The sequence below is a fragment of the Sinocyclocheilus anshuiensis genome, unplaced genomic scaffold, assembly GCF_001515605.1.
Source record: "Sinocyclocheilus anshuiensis isolate Anshui unplaced genomic scaffold, SAMN03320099.WGS_v1.1 scaffold183, whole genome shotgun sequence".
NCBI classification, from domain to species: Eukaryota; Metazoa; Chordata; class Actinopteri; order Cypriniformes; family Cyprinidae; genus Sinocyclocheilus; species Sinocyclocheilus anshuiensis.
This window is the reverse complement of record NW_015548309.1, coordinates 3,394,630-3,415,535: the sequence shown is the minus strand read 5'-3', so window position 1 is coordinate 3,415,535 and position 20,906 is coordinate 3,394,630. Positions and strand designations below refer to the sequence as shown.

Here is a 20,906-nt window from a genome sequence, read left to right as displayed (position 1 = left end):
AATTAAATAACAAAGAAAATTACAGTGCAAGTAAATCACAGAGTTGATTACACATTCACGTTTGAGCGAGATTGAAGCTTTTGCTGTCTTTAAAATGTGGCACCAATACTAGAAACGGTCCTTTTGGCTGCTATAACATGAAGGGCAGGTCAAGGTTCATCAGTCCGTCTCCCATGTAGATGTGCCCATGCTGAGGGGTCTGGGGAATGTGGAAGAAGGTGAGACCCAGCCAGAGCAAACTGCGTAATACACACATAGTGCTGCCCCGCTCAAGCTGGAGGCTCCATGACCCTGCATGAAGGACACACACAGTAAGCAAAAATGACAAGAAAAAGACCAGAATTATCCTACTGTGCAAGATCAAAGGGGGAAAAAGGCAAAAAGCATTTTGCATAAACTGAACCTGAATTTTCGACCATTACACATAACCACTGACAGAGTCCAGACTGTGATAGTGTGACAGACGCAGAGTAAAATCTGGAGAAGAAAGTCGTGTGACAGAGAGTTGGCTCAGTTATAGATAACTATTATCACAGCAGTATATAAAGAAGAGGCGTTCTGGTGTCTTTCTGTCTGGGTGGCCCCTGCATCCAGCTGCCGGCATTGGCTTGCGCCCAGTACTGCAAAGCCCGATGCCAGTGAAGTATGTGTTTGAATTGCAGCACTGAACATTAACTGCTAACAATGTTCAACCTAAAACACTCAAAAGTCTACAATAATGTCCATTGTGACTGCTTTATTATGACTTCAAATATTTATAGGTGGCAGTTCTATAGAGCGCTCACTAATTAGAAAAGCTTTTGAGGATAATATGTAGTAATTAGATTTTCTCGTCCAAAAGATGCGATATTAAATTAGCCTGGCAAATCAGACAAGTTACTTCCATCAACACTGAATGAAACCATTACCCTTCATTTCTTCCAGTGATATTTGGGTTAAAAGTCATATGGTTATACAATATTTTCAGCCTTTCCAAGTTCTTGGGAAATCTCCCCACTTTTTCCTTCTCCAGGCCACATTCAAGGAAACCTGAAATATCACCGCCCAATCCCAGTATCCTCTACCCACTATTTGAGGCATCCAGATGAACCTGTTCACCTCTGGCACTTCTTGAGAGGGGATTGGGTTTTTTCCACCTGATTGGTCAAGGGGAAAAGAAGAAACTGTTACGCAGGGCGGGTAAATGCCCTCTGTCTGAAACCTGCACTACTTTTTCAGTTTCTAGAGACAAAACAAATCAACTTAGCCTAGTATTGCCTGAGGTTAGGGGCCATCCCTTTGAAAGAGAAAGAAAGGACAGATCACCTCCTTTAATGAAACAGCTGAGATGTTTCTACCACACTTAAAGTCTGGGCATGTGTCCAGTAGGTTGACTGTGCCTTCAAACTCTACTGAGAAACTGAGGTTGCATTCAACAGGAGGTCACGCTTAATCTTGCAATGAGCGCTTTTATGCCAGAATCATAAGCTATGTTTTCTGTAAATGTCAAGGCTCAAAGTGATGCTCTAGTGCTTTGCTCGGTATGTTAAACAAGTCAGATTCCATCTGGTTAAGATTCAGGATCAGCAGAACCAGATATTCCTTGAGGAACTCAATGTTAAACAATCAGTAGTGGTCTGTAGCCTGTAGGCAAGCAATGGGTAATGCCTCATGAAGCGTGCTTGATGACTACCTTTCAGCAAGCTTATGTCTGACTTGAATTTGTGGGGAACAACAACATACGAATACATTTCTGAGTAACTGTTTTGTTAGTTCACTCCCAACTGATAAACACGGCAGGAAGACACATGAGATATACGAGTGGGACATTTATAGTTGTTGTAGAAAATGGCATTCCCTCAAACACTTCTTCCCAGAAAGCAAAGAGAACAATGGGATCATGGTTTGCAGAACAACACCCCAGATGTTTCCTTGGCTTTCGCTCGGTCTTAGTCAGCTGCCAAATCATATCTGTCATTAACCCAGGGAAATCTAGCTACAGGGATCATGGGATGCCTTGCAGAAGGACTTTTACACCCTCCTCATATTTCCCACCACTATTAAAGCTTCCTAAATGCAATTTGCATGTCAGCATCATTTTTTGGAAAGTATGGTGGTGCTAACAGGTGTCGTTCACCTTTGAATTATTAAGTCTAAAGCAAAAGAGAGGTCCGATTCAATGCAAACGTTTCATTACAGGACTTGAGGGTGGGAGCTGGAGACTCCCACTGTACCTTCAGAAACAATATTGTGACTGGAAATAAAACCACATTACGAATAAATCATCACACAAAAAGGCAATGAAAGACCGTTCCTTTTAATTACCTTTGGGAATGTCCTCGCTCAAAGGATCTAGGAAGTCAATAGCAGGGTTTAGGTGAGACATTTCCAGGATGGACTTCTTTTTCAGGTTAACCGGCTCACGGAAGTGCAGATAGTTGCGCAGTTTCGCAGCCTCGATGGGATCTAGACCTGCAATCAAGTGTTGTGTGAACACACATCCTCCATGTCCTGACTAGGATTTCTAAATTGCCTAAAATGTCCAGGTTTGTATCTATTGTACATAATCGACCAATCGTGGCAAGCAAGAAGGTGGGATGTACAGAGAATGCTCAAAGCAATGCAATTGCTCATACATATAATGTATGAAGACTGTAGAGAGAGCACATCAATAGAGAAACAAAGACAAAACCTGGACATTTTTGGCAATTTAGAAATCCCGGGCCAGGGAAAAAAAAGAGGACGTATGGTCACCCAAATCATGTGCAAAATTTAAACTGATCTAGGGTCTGACAATTCAGATAAATTACAACATAATCAGATGAACTGAAGACTGATTACAAGAAAGTGGCTTCAGAGAACTGAAATGGATTCCATTTTACTAAGAAATGGAAGCATACAGACTTTAGTTTTATACTCACACAGCTGCATCTGATTGCGGGTGGAAAGCATATACAAACACTTCTGAACTGCTAAGAGTTTGACTGTAAACATACCTCCAAAGCTTCGGTTTGTCTGCACTTTGCCGCTGGGGCTCTTGGTAAATGCACCACGTGGCACTACAGACGCATCTTTATCGATGTTTGACACGGCTGTTGCCAGTCTACTTGCCTCATTCACTTTCACCTGCAGAAACGGAGGCATGTTAACCACTTCATAAACATTCAAGAAGCCGCCTGCCATCTACCATGTTTACTCCATTATAAACCATGAATAAACAGAAAACCGAATAAATAATAACAGTTGTTTTACATCCAAACATTACCACGTCCACATAAATACAACATTAATTTGTGTGTTTCCAATTTTCCTTGAAATGTTTAGACTCTTTTGATTGCTAAAAAATTAAAGATTGGTCAACAAAGCAAGATCTGTGTTTTATAAAGACACGAACATCTCACAATCCTGAAATGCAGATATACCACATTAGCCAAGGAAGATGGGCTTTTGGATCTATTTTCCTATTTCCAGAAAGCTGCATGCTCCTTATAGCCCCATCTGTGTCGTGTAACCCAAGTGCCCCTCCTCTCACCGTGACCTCTTCCTCCGTGGCGTCGTCCCCCTCTCCCTTAATGCGCATCTCTGTGTGCTCATACTCATGGGACGGGTCGCCTGTGAATCGCCCTTGTGCTGCTAATGCCACATCTGCAATCATGGACTCAGTGGCTGGGGGTAACAGGTGCCAATCCATGCAGTTTAAACTGTTTAGTGATAAAAAATTATAAAAATTACATTTCAGAAAGAACACAATTTATCACTCACTAACAAGATTAAACAGATATTGGTATTGAATATCACTGTTACTAATAAATATATTAATATATATATAAAATATTATTCTTCGGATAATTAAAATGTTCTTCACAATAAGAAAAAAATGGTTCTTTTATGAAATGTTCACTGAAAGGAAACCAAAATTATTGTTCTATATATATATATATATATATATAATTATTATTTTTTTATATATAAACCATTTTACTAATAAAATATTTTTCATTATACAATTTTTGAAACTTTCACTTGAATGGCCACCATATTAAGATTACATTTTCAACAGAAATTAGTAATTAAACCAATAAAATGTTATTTGCAAAATCAACTTCTTATGTCATATTTGGCCGAGACAAATGTAGCCAAAGTTCACGATCACAAACAAGCACTTATCTAAACAAGAAACATGATTTCATACCTGTACAAAGACTTTTTGTTTTTAATTTCATCATCTTCAACTCCTTGAGCAATAAAATAGTCGCATTTTATCCCCAAAATCTTTCCCCAAAATAAAACCCGGCTGAATTTGTAGTTTCTCTTCAGAATGACCAGTGAGGTTTGAAGAGCGGCTCTCTGCTCACTGCTCAGAGTCAAACCATTACCTGCGGCTAAATCCAGCGAGTAATGCAAAGATTCGGAGTCCATCTCAACAGCATTTACTAACAAATTTATATCTACAAAAGAATAAATTTCGCTTGTTTGTTGAACTGACGCTAGCAAGCTAATCAGCCTCAGAGTCTCCGGTTACCCTGTGGTTGCTAAAGTAAACAAAAGCCCTAGCATCCTGTTGCTATAGCAACTCACAAACACTCGGCTCACTACAGCTGATGTTTAAGAAAAATATATATTTAATTAATATTCTAATTAAATTAATGCTTGTTTTTTATATATATATATATATATATATACATATATAACAATATTCAGAAATATTAGAATGTTAGTTATTTTTTGCATTTGATTTTCGGGTCATCACAGGAGGCTCCTCATCTACTCAAAGACAAACAGGAAGCATGTGACACAGCTGGCAGGATGTGTGTTCTGTCTGACCTAATGCCCTCTGCGTGATACCAGCAGCTTCACACGCTGTATGTGTGAATGAGTGCTGTTAACAGCATCTGTGGCTGACAGCAGAAGTCAGCTGCCTGTTGTGAACACATCAGCGTGTTTGTGTGTGTGAAGATAGAGGCTGTTTAAGATGATGACAAACAGAAGTAGTGAGTTTTTGATTTTTTTCGTTTTTGCACAGGCATTAGAAAACTCATATTTCATCCCAAAATTGAAAGGAAAAGAGAAAAAAGTTATATTTGTATATTGTCTATGTATCTATCTATGTATTTGTGTATCTGTCTATGCATTTTATGTATCTATCTATCTATCTGTCTGTCTGTCTGTCCAAATATTTGCATTGTGACAATTATTTTGACAATTTTATTTTTTACATTTCACCCTCAAATTCTCATGGTATGGTAATGCCACAAATAATAACAATAATAAAATAATAATAATAATAATAATAATAAATAGTTAATTGTCATGAAAATAATGCCACTATAAAATATACATTGAAGGCTGTAAAGAAGGTTTAATTTTCTCTGTGCAAAATATTATAATATATTTTGCTTTAGTTTTGGGATGAATTGTAAATAGCGTGGTGGTTGGTAAAATCTTATATTTAGTGAACTTGTTTTCTTTTCTTTCTCCACAAAGTTCACTTTTTTGTTTCATACTGTAATAAAAGTTCTTTATTGGCATCAATGGTTCAATGAATAACCTTTAACACCTTTGAAAACCTTTCCATTGCACAAAAGGTTCTTTGGATAATTAAAATGTTCTTCACAATAAGAAAAAAAGGGTTCTTTTATCAAATGTTCACTGAAAGGTTCTTTAGGAAACCAAAATTGTTCTTCTATGGCATTGTTTTGAAAACCCCCTATGGAACCTTTATTTTTAAGAGCGTATGTCTGCTCTATAGCATCAGCTTTCTCCTGCATGGCAAAACCTTAACAAGCAACATCCGTTACAGGTGTCAAGTGATTAGCACTCCAGCACTCTTGAAGCCAGTCTCAGTGTGAGCGCTAGCAGGCTCATATGTCTGCATTGCTGCGATTGGGGATGGTTCTTCATCGCTGTTGAAAAACGGTTAGCCACAAAGACCCTGCTGAGTTAGCGGCACACATGTTCAACACGCACACAGACGGACGGCCTCATTCACAGGAGATTAGTGGCCACAACATCACACCCGCCTCTGGCTATAACTCACAAAGCGCAGAGCCTCTGAAAGAGCATGACCAGAGCAGAAGACTTCAGACAGGAAGGGGAGGATGAGGAGGAGAGGAAGAGGGTGGGAAGGAAGTGAAGACGTCTGTATTTCACATCTTCGGACAGATTTGTCTCATGCTTGTCTCAACTGGTAGATCTCAACATGACTTATTGAGAAGGCCTTATAGGCGCACTAACTTATGTTTAGGTTTTCGCTGCTTGACCCAACTTTGACATATACAGTGTTGGGTGTAATGCATTATTAAGTAATTATAGTAATTTATTGAATTATGCCTTGAAAAAGTAAAGTAAGGGATTACTCTTTATTTTTTCTGTCATTTAATTACAGTTACTTCTAATGTAACTAACAATTAAATTCTCTAATTTAATTACAGTTACTTCTAATGTATCTAACATCAAAATTTAACATCTAATGTTAAAATGTATGTTTTTATACGCTGGTCAGTTCAAGAATAATTTATGTAATATGAAAGTAATTAGTAATATGCATTTATAATTGCATCATTTCTCATTTTTGTTTATGCTTTTTAAATTTAAGTTTACATTTTTCATCTAATATTTTTATTTTATTTTATTTTAATTAATTAAAACAATTCTAGTTGTAGTTAACAATAACACTGAAAGCAAATGTTTTCTATTTAACGTTGCTACTGCAGAAATACATATACATCTTTTATAATGTAATTTATTATGTGTTTATAATTTTAGACATTTGTTCGTAAGTACAATCTAAATGTCTGTAAAAAAAAATCCATATTGATTTTTCTCAGGTGTTTTCACCATATTTTGAAATACAAATTGCATCGACTTAAAGGAAATATCTGTAAACTTAACAGAAAATATCTTGGCAGAAAATGACAAATACCTTTTCTGTTTTTATATGGCTACTTTCTTACTCTTTAGGAGTAAAACTTTTTTTTGTTTATTTTTGTTGTTGTTGTTTTTTTTACAGTGGAAAAAAAAGTTACTTTAAAAGGATAGTTCTCCCAAAAATGAAAATTCTGTTATCATTTACTCCCTCCAATATTAATTTCTTCCATCTGTGGAACAAAAAAGATGTTTCACGGAATATTTAGATCACTCTTTTTTTGTTCAGTGAAAGTGAATGAGGTTGTCAAGCTCCAGAAGATACAAAAAAGTACACTCGATTGCATTTCTTCTGATACCATACTATAACATTATTGACATCAAACCTGGTGCAATGCATCTGCATGTGCCATATTTCAGTAGAAGTGACCACACATATGATTTGAGCACAAATAAAAACTTAAATTTAAGTATGTTCCTCACAATTTCTGCATTTATTTTCTTCCACACAAGAAAGTAAGTCATGGAATGAAATGGGGGCGAGTAAACGAAAACAGAATTTCCCTTCAAGCTAAAGAGAGTTGTAGAATTACAGACCGCCGTTTCAGAGGCAGATTTCTAGCTCCATAAGATTCTGATGACGATCAGATAACAGAGCAAAAGTCCCAATCTGGGAATTCTCCCTCTAATTCTTCAGTTTCTTTACTCATTTCTGTCTGTCTCAGTTTCTCTGCAAACCTTAAGAGACGTCTGGCAAGGAAACAAAACTTTGCTATTAGTTTTCCCTTAAACGTTGTGTCTGGGTGAAGTGGAATAAGTTTACCCCCAGGGCTTGGTGAGGGTCTATTACTCTCGGCTCTGAGAACGGTACCTTACAGACCACCAGCGTTGCCATGGGAATAATCCCTCAGACAAAAGGGAGGGATCAGCAGGGGAAATCAATGCTGTCGGGCTTTGTGGTTGGCTGGCATAGAGATCAGTCATACGTACTCCGGGTCACGAGGTCAGAGGCGTCAATCATGGCTTCCGAAAAGAGTGCAGACCATCTGAAAAGAGAGAGAAGAAGGGAGGAGAGGAGGAAACATCTTCGTCCGTGTTAATGGAGGGATGAATCATCTTTTGAGTATTTCGAGGCACCATATACAAGTACAACTATAATTGGTTCTTGTAGTTTGAAAGACCAAACTCAGCTGGAGATGAGCCATTCAGTGTGTGTGTGTGTGTGTATTCAATCATGTGATGTGAGTTACATGAAATCACATCACATCTAGAGCCCAGTTTACAGGATTAAGTAATTGCACTTTCTTTAAAAACTAGATTTTGTGTGTTTGTTTTTTTCCAGTGCAAAAATCTCTACAATGATTCCAGAGCATTTGAAAGTGGTTTCTGCACTGAGTTTGCTCACCAGTGGATCCTCTGCAGTGAATGGGTGCCCAAACAGCTGATAAAAACATCACAATAATCCACACCACTCCAGTCCATCAATTAATGTCTTGTGAAGCGAAAACTGCATGTTTGTAAGAAACAAATCCATCAAGGCATTTCAACCTTAAACCAAGTCAATTTCATAATAACGCTTCCTGAAGTGAAAAAGTCCATCCGCTATTGTCCTCTAACATCAAAATCCACCAAAAAATTTGTTTTAAACTGTTTTTGCTTATAAAAGGTACTTGATCTGTGCATATTTCTCTTCTGATTCAGACGAGACAACTTTTTCACAAAATTAAAGCAATATTATGCAGAGGTGTTTTGGCCAGAAGCAATGGTTTGAATTTAAAAATGTCTTAATGATAGACTTGTTTATTAAAAATGCACAGCTTTTTATTTTACAAGTCATTAATTTATGGACTGGAGTCATGTGTATTACTTGTGGACTATTGCGATGTTTTTATCAGCTGTTTGGACTCTCATTCTGACGGCACCCATTCACTCCAGAGGAACCATTGGCGAGTAAGTGATGTAATGCTGAATTTCTCCAAATCTGTTCTGATGATGAAACAAACTCATTTACATCTTGGATGAGTACATTTTCAGCAAATATTCATTTTTGGGTGAACTATTCCTTTAAGGTATCATTAATGTCTGTAGACGTCTTGTAAACAGCAAGGAACGAGTTACATCCTAAAGTTTATATTTAGTGATTTCGTGTTAGGAATTTGCAGAAATCCTTATGCAGAAGCATGAGGAATAGTAACAGTGATGGTTGTCTTAACAAGCAAAACTAATAAAAGAAACCGTTTATTTACTAATTACCTAATTATATATCTATTAATATCCTAATTGTTGGTTTTACATCTCATTTACAACACCTGTTTCCAGAGGTACGATAAGATTTTTCTGAATTCGCTACAGCTGCCAACACTTGACACACATTATCACCAGAATGCTTCATTGGTCAGTTTTGTCACCCTGAGGCCCCAGCAAACACCATTCAGTGAAACTTGTTCTCAGCCCATTTAAAGAACTACCAAAATGCTTTATTTGACTCATATGCATCTTTTGTCTCAAGTTGCATGTGGGTGTTTGCGTCATTAGGGCCGTAAAGCTTTCTGAGGGTTTATTGTGGTGTCAAACACTGTAAATGATGTTCTTTCTGGCACTCACAGACTAAAATGAAGCTGTAAAAATACATACTCTAAATTCATATGACTGTATATATGGTTTACACCAAATATGTGACCTCTACACAGTATTGCGTATTCTTTAATTTATTTATTTGAGTATCTACACACTCAAATACACACATACCCAAGACAAATCGTAGCAAAGCTTAAAAGTTACAAAGTTTAAACTTTTTGTGCAATAAAATATTTGGCAACCTAAACGTGAACCCAATTAACTACCTGGCACCACTAAAAATGTACAAAAAATACTGTAGTATTACCATGTTTTTTGTTCCCCCATGGTACCATAGTGATACCGTTTATATATATATATATGAGAAAAGTTTGACACACACACACACACACACACACACACACACACATTAGATCAGTTTCTGTTCTTTTGCCATTTTGAATGCTGATCCTGGCATTTGTAGCCGGTCAGTCGAGTTTGTGGGCTGCTTATGGTGTTAAAATAAGATGATTTTGCTCTATCCTGACTAATGAGCTGAAAACCGCAGTCAGGAGAAATGTGTCAAGTGTGTGTTTGGAGGACGTTCATTCACCCATTTCCAGGACAATCTGAGGCTTAAGACTATGAGACTCAATGTACGGAGGTTAAGCAGTTTAAATGATCAGACACTTTCTGGAACAGTTTCTGTTCCACTTATATAATGAATATACAGTACAAAAACACAAACACCGGAACCATATCAAGAACTTCCCTTCATATCCACAATATCTTCCCCTTGCATTACAGCTAAAGGAATAAATATGTTTGTACTTGTTAAAGCACCTACATGAATTATATAGTGAAGCCCTGTTTCCTATTTGCTCTATAGATTTCGACCTTTTTTAAAGTGGGAACACTTTCTAGGTAGATGAGTTTCTAGTTAATAGCTTCCGAAGTAATTAGAATTTGCTCCATGTAATCCGTCCCTTTCTTACTGTTGTGGTCAAGACATTAAATTTGAACTTTATGCAGACATGATCAGCAAGCGATTTTATCACGCTAGTCTCATGTTAAAAAAAAAAACCTTAAGTCTTAAAGGTTTATGCATTGCCCAGTTAACTTCATTTTAAGAGCCTTACTGTAAATCCAATCGTGGCATATTTTTTGTCTAAATAATTTTCTCTATAATAGTTGACATTATGCCAAAATACTGAGTTTAGCTTGTATTGAACCTGAAACATCTCTCTGCTTCAGTCTGAACTGATCTGGGAAGAACCAGAATGATCAGAAAGCAACAGTGCCACCTAGTGATGATTCATTCTCTCACACACAACTACAAATCTGGTAATGAAAGGCCACTGAGCTATGAGCTCAATATATCTGTCAACATAAATATATTAACATATTTGTATAAAATGTTGCTTTAAAACAGATAATTAAGAATGACAAACAATACAGAAACTCGCTTTCTCTCACTCACTCACACATGCACACACAATTTACAGTTATAAAGTGTGTTAAGTTGTTTCTAACAAGGCACAAGTGTCAGTTCAAGTGTTTTGATATACTCGAGTTATATTTGAACTCCTTGGCAAGTGCTCATTGGCAAAGCTGGTTTTGTAGAAATGTTTGGACAGTGTGTTTGAAAGTTTAAAGTCTTTGGCGAGAAGAATTGATCCCAAAAAGCTCCTTTAGGTTTGTTATATGGCAGTTTATGATTAAATGTTTCTCAAGTCTCTCAGTAGGTGTAAAAAAACAACAACAACAACATAAAAAGCTAGAAAGTGTGATTTTTTTCCTCACCAAAAGATCCCGTTTTTAAAAGTAAATTCCCTCCATCTCCACAATGACCTCCAACCTCTAATTCAGCAAGAACCATTTCCTCCAGAGGTAAAAGGGCAGTTGTGATTGGTCGATCTCTGTTGTTAGATATCGGAGTCTGGACAATCTTCCTCTGTGCCGAGGAAGGGCGGGCTTGTGTCTGTGGTGCCGTATGAATGGCGAATGCTGCATTCATCAGATTCGGACGATGCATCTGGGTTCAAAACTTTGGGAAGATACACCTAAAAAGGATGGAGAGAGAGATTTTGGTCATCTCAAAATCTATAAAAAAAATTAAAAAATATGAGCGTAATATAAAAATGTGAAACTTGCCGATGCAGATGAGCTCTCGGAAACTCTATCTGCCGTGTCTTCATCTTCCTCCTTAACCTGAATCACAGACAATGCAATTACTTTTATGCATTCAGCAGACCTTTTTTATCCAAAGTGACTTAAAATAGAGGAACAAAATAAATATTTCACAGAGCCAACAATATTTGAAGTATACAATGACAGGTTTATTAGAAAGCAAGATTAGGAGACAAGCTGGAGCAGAGGAGAAATGCAGAGAAGAAGAAAAAAAAGAAGAGGATTTGTGTGTGTGTGTGTGTGTATATGAGTGCATTGGTTTAAGGTTGTGGGGTGGTGAAATTATAACCATTCAATTATGGTTAAATTACAACAATACATTGTAAATTCAGATAAAACTTTGACACAGAACAAAGCAGCTTACGTTGTAGTTGTGCGGACTGAGGTATTTGAAGTGTCCGAAGCAGGTGTAACTTATACAGATAAAGATGGTCACACACAGAACCACTAAAGTGAACAGTGACGTAGCCGTCATGAAGCCTATGGAGAAACGAAATCAACATATATCCACTATTTAAATCAAATATGAATTCAACTGTCCGAGAAACGCTGATTTAATCAGCTAATTAGTTGATGTTACCTGTTCTGATCACAGAGAAGAAATAAAGCCACATCAGACATATGACTGGTGCAGCCAGTGCTTGATTGACAGCTCCCAGGTGAACTTGCCGATCGAGGCGGGCGGGCAGGTAAGCGAAGTACAGGTTGTGTTTGTCCACCAGGTGTTTCAGCAGCAGGTACAGCAAACCTGCACACATGACACAGTGTGTTAATGTAATGTTACATACACTAATACTGTGTTTAAGGTCTTGAGGAAATGAAATCAGACCGAAGGGGACGATGACAGGACAGGTGATGCTGTACGCCATGATGACCGTGAACACACACAGCGTCCATCCGTACATCGCTCCGTACTGAAACTCATACGCCTGATTCTACAGAGTCAAGAGGTTACAAGTGGATCAGCAATACATTTCTGTTAATTCTATTTCAAATCCGTTTCAAGGGATAATCATATTATCATATTAATCATATTAACAACATATTGTCTATACAGCATGATAGAAATGTCAATGCTATTTTAATGCCAATTAAAATGAAAGTATAATAATAAAATAAAGGTTAAAAGATACTTTTTAAATTATTTTTATGCCACACTGGTTAAAATGTAATAAGTTCTGAAGCAAAAATTCCAAATCCTATTTGAAACATCAAAAGCCACAGACGGACCTGTTTAACATATTTCCTCTCAGCAGCCGAATGTGCGAGTGCCAGACGCACGATGTAGAGCAGTAACCCTGGCAACCGCAGCAGCTCCATGGCAGAGCCCACCAGAGCTGCCGCAATCACGTAATTTACAAAGAATGCCCCCTGATCAGGTAAAAACACACACCTGAGACACACAGAGAAGAGAAGATGGAAAGGCATTGTTATATTTCGGTGCATGTCACAAAATTATCCTGAATAAATCATTCTGATTTGAGCAAATAAATCACAAGAGTAAGTACACAAGATACTCACTCAAACCTCAGCTTCCCTTCAGACTGTTTATCAAACAACCAGCGGAAAAACACGTCTAGACTGAGAGAAAAGAGAACACATCTGTATCTGTACACATGCTCAGTTTGGGAACATTTTAGACCCACTGTACTCTAATAAAAAATTCATTAATTTATGGTTTTAAATTATCACAGGTGGGTGGGTTTCCTAGATTATTATTTTTTTTTTTATAAATAATAAAAACAAACAAGTAAACAAATAAACAAATAAATACATTTATTTAGTTTTTTGTTTTTTTTTTAAATTGTGATTGCAATTTAAAATGTGAATTTTTTTAAAGCTGTTTGTAGGGCTGCACAATTTGGCCAAAAATTTTGTGATATATAATAATAATAATAACATATTAAAACAAAATAATAAACACTACTATTGGTCAATTCTACTGTAAAATATAAAAAAAAATGCATAATAATCATCATCATCATCAGTTCATACCTGGTGAGGCCCAGTGAGGGCAAAATCAACACCATGAAGATCAGGAAGGTGTAAAGCTTGTACATCATGCTCATATTTTCACTGGACCTTCACACACACAGATAGACAGGCATTATTAAGCAAGCTTGTTTGTGCATGAGTGCGTCTATTTGAGGTTGAAGGTCTACCTGGTCCAGTGGGCCTCTCCCAGTGTAGAATAATACACTATGGTGGGCAACAGGGCCGAGAAGGTCCACAGCAGAAGAGTGGGGAAGAACTGGCTGATAACGGCACTCTGCAAACACAACACAGTCTTTACATCACTGCACTTCATGTGCTCACATCATTATACATGTTCAGTCACATACATTCAGATAGTGAACGGGCTTGGTGACATTAAACTTGTCCATGGTGCTGATGATGATGGAGGGTGTTGTGAGAAAGAAGAGGAGGAAGAAGAGTGCCGTATTCAGCAGCAGAAAGCGTAGCCACCAACGCCACCCATGTACTGACAAATTCTCCCTGAAAGAGATGAAGAGGTCAAGGTTTCTCTATAAACTAAAGCAGGTTGTACTATTACAGATTTTGTTCCAAAAAAAAAGTATAATTGGATAATCCTACCAGTAGATATTATGTGGGTGAGGAGCGTAATTCACTTTCCATTTGTTCACCCTCAGTTCTGCGCTCTTAGAGGATGGCTGAGGCTCCCGGCCACACCCACACCTGATTCCCCCACCCATTTCTTCTCCAGCCACACCCCTTGCCCCGCCTCCACACTCCAGTGCATTGAAATCTTTCAGAATACTGTGAGGAAAGACAAATGACACTCAGAGCGCAACAGTTGGGTTCCAGAAAAAAAGAAAAAAAAAAACGATTTACTTTCTCCATAGGGAGAAACAAGATTTCTTTCACTTTTCACAGTATATTTCATCTGGTAAAAATAATGTGGCTTACGAGGCAGCATAATTTTCATACAAAGGCTGTTGAGTCTAAGCACAAATCACTTACTAAGTGGCCATGTACTCATTTTGCAGGGTGACAAATGCCATTCCCAGAGGATGCAGTTTATCTTCCTCCTTCCGTTTATTTTCCTCCTCACGCAGAGCAGCCTCCTGTGAGCGGTAGAACTCTATAGCATCAACCTACACATAAACACACATGCTATTTAGACGCCCAAAGCTTGAAAAGTCAAAGGCCACTGATATCGATGGTAGTACTTACCACTTCACAGCCCTTACAGTGACTACAGCAGCAGCACAGGTGGCTGCATGGGCGCGGGTTGATGACCTCACGTCGTCCCTGGTACTCGAGTATCTTATTGTAATGTCGCAGATTTTTTTCGGCCTGTTTCCTGTTGCAAAAAATTACAATAAAAATAAAGAATAAAACAAATTATAACAAAAATATTAATGATAATACCGGCGTTATTATAGTTAACTAAAACCAAAACCATAAAAAAAATGTAATTTAAAAAAAGTAATTATTTTTTTTTTTATTAAAAAATGTTACTTGAAATAAAATAAACATTAACTGAAATAAAGTATTTTAAAAGTACTTAAACTTATTTTATTTGTTGACAAGGGAAAAGTTCTCATTTTCATTTTTCAGTTTAATGAACCTGATGTACTAAAATAATTCAAACTAAAACTGAAATAAAAAAACTATATAGACATATTTTTTTTAAATCTAATAAAAATGACAAAAACAGAACAGAATTTACTAAAACTTAACAAAAAATGAAAATGGAAAATATAAAAATAAAAACTAATTCAAACTATTAACAAAAACTAAAAAATATCTCAATAATACCAAGATAACACTGAATCATACAGGCTTGTGAGGGTATGTCCTATAAGATCTATGGACAACTATGAATAATAACGGCTTTTAATAATTGACTTTCTTACCTGTTTCTGTCCAGGTCAATCAGTTTGGCAACATCGTAACACAAGTTAACATCAGTCACTTGACAGGTGGGGTACACCTCCCTGCAAACAAATATACATTCAAGACACATTAATATTGATAGTATATTAATACTGATAATAATTGATAGTCTTCCCGAACACATTTCCCATCTTCCTGTGCACTAAAAAACAGGTAGTCCTGGCCCAAATCAGTTACTAAAACAAACAGATTACAGTTTCATTTGGCATCAATATTACACCTGATTATTATCAAAATTATGCATTACGCATTATGGCTGTTATTTAAGTATATTCCATATATGTAATGTTAATCAATTCATGTGAATGTCTCATGAATATATGCTGACCAAGAAGTCTTTGAGATCCCACTGTCTCATGCCCTGTATACTGAATGGAACAAATAACATGGAGATGGGAAGGAAAAGATGTCTGGATGAATGGCTAAAAATAAAGTGAACAAAACGAAGTCTTGGAAAATCATTCCCACTTACATAAATTGAGTTTTAATAGTCTCATTACCGGCCGCAGTGGGTACAGCCCTCACAAACAGGGTGTTTCTGGCCTATGGAAAAATAAACCAGGGTCAGACTGAGACCATGTATGTGTGTGTGAGAGAGAAATGGTAGGACGGCTTACTATCTCTCTCTTGGTTCCCTTCATTTTAGAGGTGTGTCGTCTCAGCAGGGCCACCGTGATCATGAGATATAGAACTGCAAATACTGTGTGCAGCCAAAGCAGCGTATCACTGCAAAGACACCATTTAAAATACAGTTCAAATAGACACACACAGACACATTCAGACATTTGCACATAGATACATACTGTACATACCCCTGCTTAAGATTCACTATGGTGGTTCTCCCAAAACTGTAGGGATCGTTGCCTGGAACACAGTAATGAGTCAGACTTTTCCCATCAGCAGAGACTGAAGTCTAAGAAAAGAAACTTGAAAGTATTTCATATGGTGACATTATGTGAGATTATGAACCACTACCGCCTTTCCAAAACCTAGTGAGCTAACATATTTATGCATCCTATGCCTAAACACAATGCCTTTAAAAATAAAAATATATAAACTTAATATATTTTTAAAATATATACGAATTACCATGCTCTTATCTTGAATAAGGAAGGATCAAAATCTCCAAAACGGTTTGTCGTGATTACATTTAATAATTCAAATCATCAAAAAAATCTGACAATAGGCATCCTATGCCTAAACACAATGCCTTTAAAAATAAAAATATATAAACTTAATATATTTTTTAAAATATATACTAATTACCATGCTCTTATCTTGAATAAGGAAGGATCAAAATCTCCAAAACTGTTTGTCGTGATTACATTTAATAATTCAAATCATCAAAAAAATCTGACAATAACAGTATCACAAATCAAATAATGCTAAAGTCTGTCCATGAATGTCTTCATATGAAAGTCATATCAATAATAGTATCACAAATTATTAATTATATCATATTATATTAGAAATTTAATAAGTATATATTCAATAAATATTCAAAAATGATGTTGTATTATATATATACTTCAGTTCACATTTTGGGATCAGTAAGATTTTTAATGTTTTTTAAAGAAGTGTCTTATGCTCATCATGGCCGGATATTATTACAATTTAAAATAACGCTTTTCTATTTTAATATACTTTAAAATGTAATTTATTCCTGTGATGCAAAGCTGATTTTTCAGCATCGTTACTCCAGTCTTCAGTGTCACATGATCCTTCAGAAATCATTCTAATATGCTGATTTATTATCAATGTTGGATATTGAGATATACTACATTTAAAATCAGCATTAGAATCTTACAATAACAGTATAATAAATCTTAAATCAAATAAATTTCTGGCTCCACAGACATTTTCATATCAAAAAGGCTCTTTACACTTTTATTCCTACAGCAGCCACATTTCTTTCATTCATTTTTCTATGTCAGTGTCTCTGGTTTTAGTCAAGTCTCTGCTTTAGAGAAACCGTAAACAGTGAGGCAGCTCGCTAGTTTATAACCAAGCTACTTTATGAAGGATTCTTGAGACCGCATTGAATTTTCCAGTGTGTGTGTGTGTGTGTGTGAGATACCCAGCAGGTCGCCGGATAGATTGACTGGTAGGATGATGTTGACAGACAGCACACAGATGAGCAAGAGCAGGATGACCAGGTGCTTCTGAAATGACAGATAATGTACTGCATCCACTCCGCATCTCTCCTGAACCAAAGTCTCACTGCACACACACAAACATGCAAACACATCAGTTTCACTTCTTAGTTCTTTTACCATGCAAACTTCCCTATTTGAGCTCAGGAAAAAGCAACAATATCAACAGGAAAAAGCTTTCCAGGTGTACACATGTCAAATGAATATGTAGCACCATCAGGAAGGTAAATAAACAGCACTTACTCCATATTGACAATAAAGGTGAGCCAAGAGCAGCAACCCTACAGGAAATGAGGAAGATCTCGATGATGTCATGAATGATGTCATAATGAGGATGATGATGGTCAAAACTCACCTTCTCGTATTCAGGCTCCTCAACAGACATGGATGACGTCAATCTACTGTAAGGCCGTTTATTAGCATCTCTGAACCTGCAGCAACAAAAGACAGGGCTCTTCATCTCACCATCCTCACCGTTTTCATCTTCTCTATTTAAAATTATTTTTTCTAAATTAAAAATATAAGAAAAATATTAAAATATTATAAAAAATAAAATAAAATACAATAAAAATAAAAGAATTTTTATTATTTACAATAACAATACAGCATCCAGTAATTGCTGGCGTTGAGACAAAATAGAATAGAAAAAAAAGAAATTAAGACTTTAAACGTAAACATTTTTTTAAATGTTATATGAAAGAAACAATATATAGGCCCATACTATAAAGATAAATAGACTTAAAAATATTTTTCGAAGTAAGCAAATTTATTTATAAGGTTATTATTATTTAATATAGCTATTTTTGTTAGGTCTAAAAGATTATAGTAGCCTACGTTTTACAAGAAAATACGGTTTCAGTCTTTCTACTTCAAAATTTCACATTTAATTCTTGCCATTTCTTTGTAACTATTTGTGAAATTTACTAGCAGTTTCTGAGTTTTTTTTTTTTTACACAAATTATTTACATTGTAACAAGTTTTTAAAATGCATAAACAAATCAAATATTATTAGAGTGCTTTACAAGAAAATGTATGAAATTTGCTTGCAATTTCCGCTTGCAAATTACAGTAAATTATTTTCAGTGTAGCTAAAGGTAGCAATAAACAGTGAATTGCTGCGAAACAACATGCAGTATGCTATGTGCAATGAAGGGTAAATGTATTATTTGTTGTTTAGATTGTACCATGTTTTTAGACTGCTTTCATGTGTCGAAAACAGGCAAAATTTTCCAAACGGCGTCTGATTTAATTGGTGCATCCTCACATTTGGTTTAAATAGATTACCCCGGGCCCTGGAGGGGGAGGAGAGCGAGATGAAGAGAGTCTCTGAGCCTTTACAGTGAATCCCAAGTGATTGACAGGGCGGCTATATCCGTCCAATATCATGCCGCTCACGTTCTCATTCGCCTCTGCGTGGCCCTCTGCGGCACCATCTGACGCGCGAATTAAGCCCCGCTGCAGGCTGGAGAAGGGCGACAGGTTCCCTAATCAGCGGCTGATTGCGGCGGCGGCGGCGCTCGGGGAGAGAGCTGCGGTGATTGGGGTATGGAGGCTTTGATTGTTTTCGGTCAGCCTGACAGCTGAGGAATACTGCCTCTAATCAGCGTAGTCAAGATACTGGCATGAGTGGCAAATGAACAGTCAAGCACACAAGCACACACAGCCTCATTTAGATGTTTCGCTTGGTTAGGCTACTGTAAACACACGAAATAAAGCGTGAAGCATTCATCTAATCTGTCTGTGCTGTATAGCCTACATACATCTATTTCTGGCTCCACAGACATTTTCATATCAAAAAGGCTCTTTACACTTTTATTCCTACAGCAGCCACATTTCTTTCATTCATTTTTCTATGTCAGTGTCTCTGGTTTTAGTCAAGTCTCTGCTTTAGAGAAACAGTAAACAGTGAGGCAGCTCGCTAGTTTATAACCAAGCTACTTTATGAAGGATTCTTGAGACCGCATTGAATTTTCCAGTGTGTGTGTGTGTGTGTGTGAGATACCCAGCAGGTCGCCGGATAGATTGACTGGTAGGATGATGTTGACAGACAGCACACAGATGAGCAAGAGCAGGATGACCAGGTGCTTCTGAAATGACAGATAATGTACTGCATCCACTCCGCATCTCTCCTGAACCAAAGTCTCACTGCACACACACAAACATGCAAACACATCAGTTTCACTTCTTAGTTCTTTTACCATGCAAACTTCCCTATTTGAGCTCAGGAAAAAGCAACAATATCAACAGGAACAAGCTTTCCAGGTGTAAACATGTCAAATGAATATGTAGCACCATCAGGAACGTAAATAAACAGCACTTATTCCATATTGACAATAAAGGTGAGCCAAGAGCAGCAACCCTACAGGAAATGAGGAAGATCTCGATGATGTCATGAATGATGTCATAATGAGGATGATGATGGTCAAAACTCACCTTCTCGTATTCAGGCTCCTCAACAGACATGGATGACGTCAATCTACTGTAAGGCCGTTTATTAGCATCTCTGAACCTGCAGCAACAAAAGACAGGGCTCTTCATCTCACCATCCTCACCGTTTTCATCTTCTCTATTTAAAATTATTTTTTCTAAATTAAAAATATAAGAAAAATATTAAAATATTATAAAAAATAAAATAAAATACAATAAAAATAAAAGAATTATAACTAAATATTATGAAAATAACTATATATAAAAATAAATATATATTTTTTTTTAATAATAATTTGGCTGGCTTAACACTGCAATTTTTATATAATTTTTTGACTCACTAAAGACCATTTACAGTAAATTATAACACTGTATGTTTCCATAGTAACTACTACTGCTTTCATCTTACATACCCTTCAGTCTCTGCGACAAGAGCGAGTCTCCCATAATCCCACAGTCTCCTTCTGATCAGAGTGAAGACTATTAGCAGCACCTGCGGGAAGATACACAGCACTATCCAATTACATCCGTACCAACCAATCAAATCCCACAATTCCTGCAGCACAAGCCAATCGGATCCCAGCTAACTGCAGAACTTACCACGAAGAGTGAGAAGTCCATCAGCAGGACGACGGGCACTCCTCCGAAATTCACCCCCTTCAGCACGGTGCTCTGTGTGGCACTGAAACAGCTGCTGTTGTCCACATGGGCAGTGCCATTATCCACCGTCACGGAGAGGTGCCCCCTCAATGTGGAGGCCATCTGGAGGACAAACAGGTACAAACTGTACAATTTTACGTTTGCTGTCCCTGAAAA

General features: G+C 36.9%; 2 protein-coding genes across 4 annotated transcripts; both read right to left on the bottom strand.

Annotated features, from left to right (window-relative positions):
- Nucleotides 1–130: 130 nt before the first annotated feature.
- On the bottom strand, nt 131–3,634 carry LOC107656226 (radial spoke head protein 9 homolog). Its single transcript, XM_016443989.1, has 4 exons — nt 3,512–3,634; nt 2,976–3,105; nt 2,305–2,445; nt 131–291 (listed from the first exon to the last, which is right to left on the bottom strand). Exons 1-4 carry the CDS (start codon nt 3,632–3,634, stop codon nt 131–133), a joined length of 555 nt encoding a protein of 184 aa, XP_016299475.1.
- LOC107656375 (CSC1-like protein 2) lies at nt 3,602–20,854 on the bottom strand. Of its 3 annotated transcripts, XM_016444187.1 has the most exons (24): nt 20,691–20,854; nt 20,504–20,583; nt 20,097–20,172; nt 17,907–17,944; nt 17,588–17,730; nt 16,323–16,374; nt 16,128–16,236; nt 15,983–16,053; nt 15,471–15,551; nt 14,785–14,914; nt 14,572–14,705; nt 14,185–14,367; nt 13,932–14,085; nt 13,752–13,858; nt 13,585–13,671; nt 13,111–13,170; nt 12,820–12,982; nt 12,419–12,524; nt 12,170–12,337; nt 11,954–12,069; nt 11,554–11,610; nt 11,203–11,462; nt 7,834–7,889; nt 3,602–3,680 (listed from the first exon to the last, which is right to left on the bottom strand). In XM_016444187.1, the coding sequence occupies exons 1-22, from the start codon at nt 20,850–20,852 to the stop codon at nt 11,325–11,327; spliced, it is 2,415 nt and encodes an 804-aa protein (XP_016299673.1). In that variant the 5' UTR covers nt 20,853–20,854; the 3' UTR covers nt 3,602–3,680; nt 7,834–7,889; nt 11,203–11,324. The 3 variants fall into 3 exon arrangements, with proteins under 3 accessions (XP_016299673.1, XP_016299671.1, XP_016299672.1); XM_016444185.1 differs by lacking the exons at nt 20,097–20,172; nt 20,504–20,583; nt 20,691–20,854 and adding an exon at nt 18,019–18,089; XM_016444186.1 differs by lacking the exons at nt 20,097–20,172; nt 20,504–20,583; nt 20,691–20,854 and adding an exon at nt 18,019–18,089 and having other exon boundaries at nt 14,572–14,675.
- Between the last annotated feature and the right edge of the window lie 52 nt (nt 20,855–20,906).

Coding starts and splice junctions, on each gene's coding strand:
- LOC107656226 (XM_016443989.1), bottom strand. CDS start 3,634: ATGATTGCAGATGTGGCATTAGCAGCACAAGGGCGATTCACAGGCGAC. Junction 3,106..3,511: donor CCACGGAGGAAGAGGTCACG/GTGAGAGGAGGG, acceptor CCGTTTCTGCAG/GTGAAAGTGAATGAGGCAAG. Junction 2,446..2,975: donor GACAAACCGAAGCTTTGGAG/GTATGTTTACAG, acceptor TTGCAGGTCTAG/ATCCCATCGAGGCTGCGAAA.
- LOC107656375 (XM_016444187.1), bottom strand. CDS start 20,852: ATGGCCTCCACATTGAGGGGGCACCTCTCCGTGACGGTGGATAATGGC. Junction 12,070..12,169: donor CTTCTCTGTGATCAGAACAG/GTAACATCAACT, acceptor GTTTCTCCATAG/GCTTCATGACGGCTACGTCA. Junction 11,611..11,953: donor TCAGTCCGCACAACTACAAC/GTAAGCTGCTTT, acceptor TCTGTGATTCAG/GTTAAGGAGGAAGATGAAGA.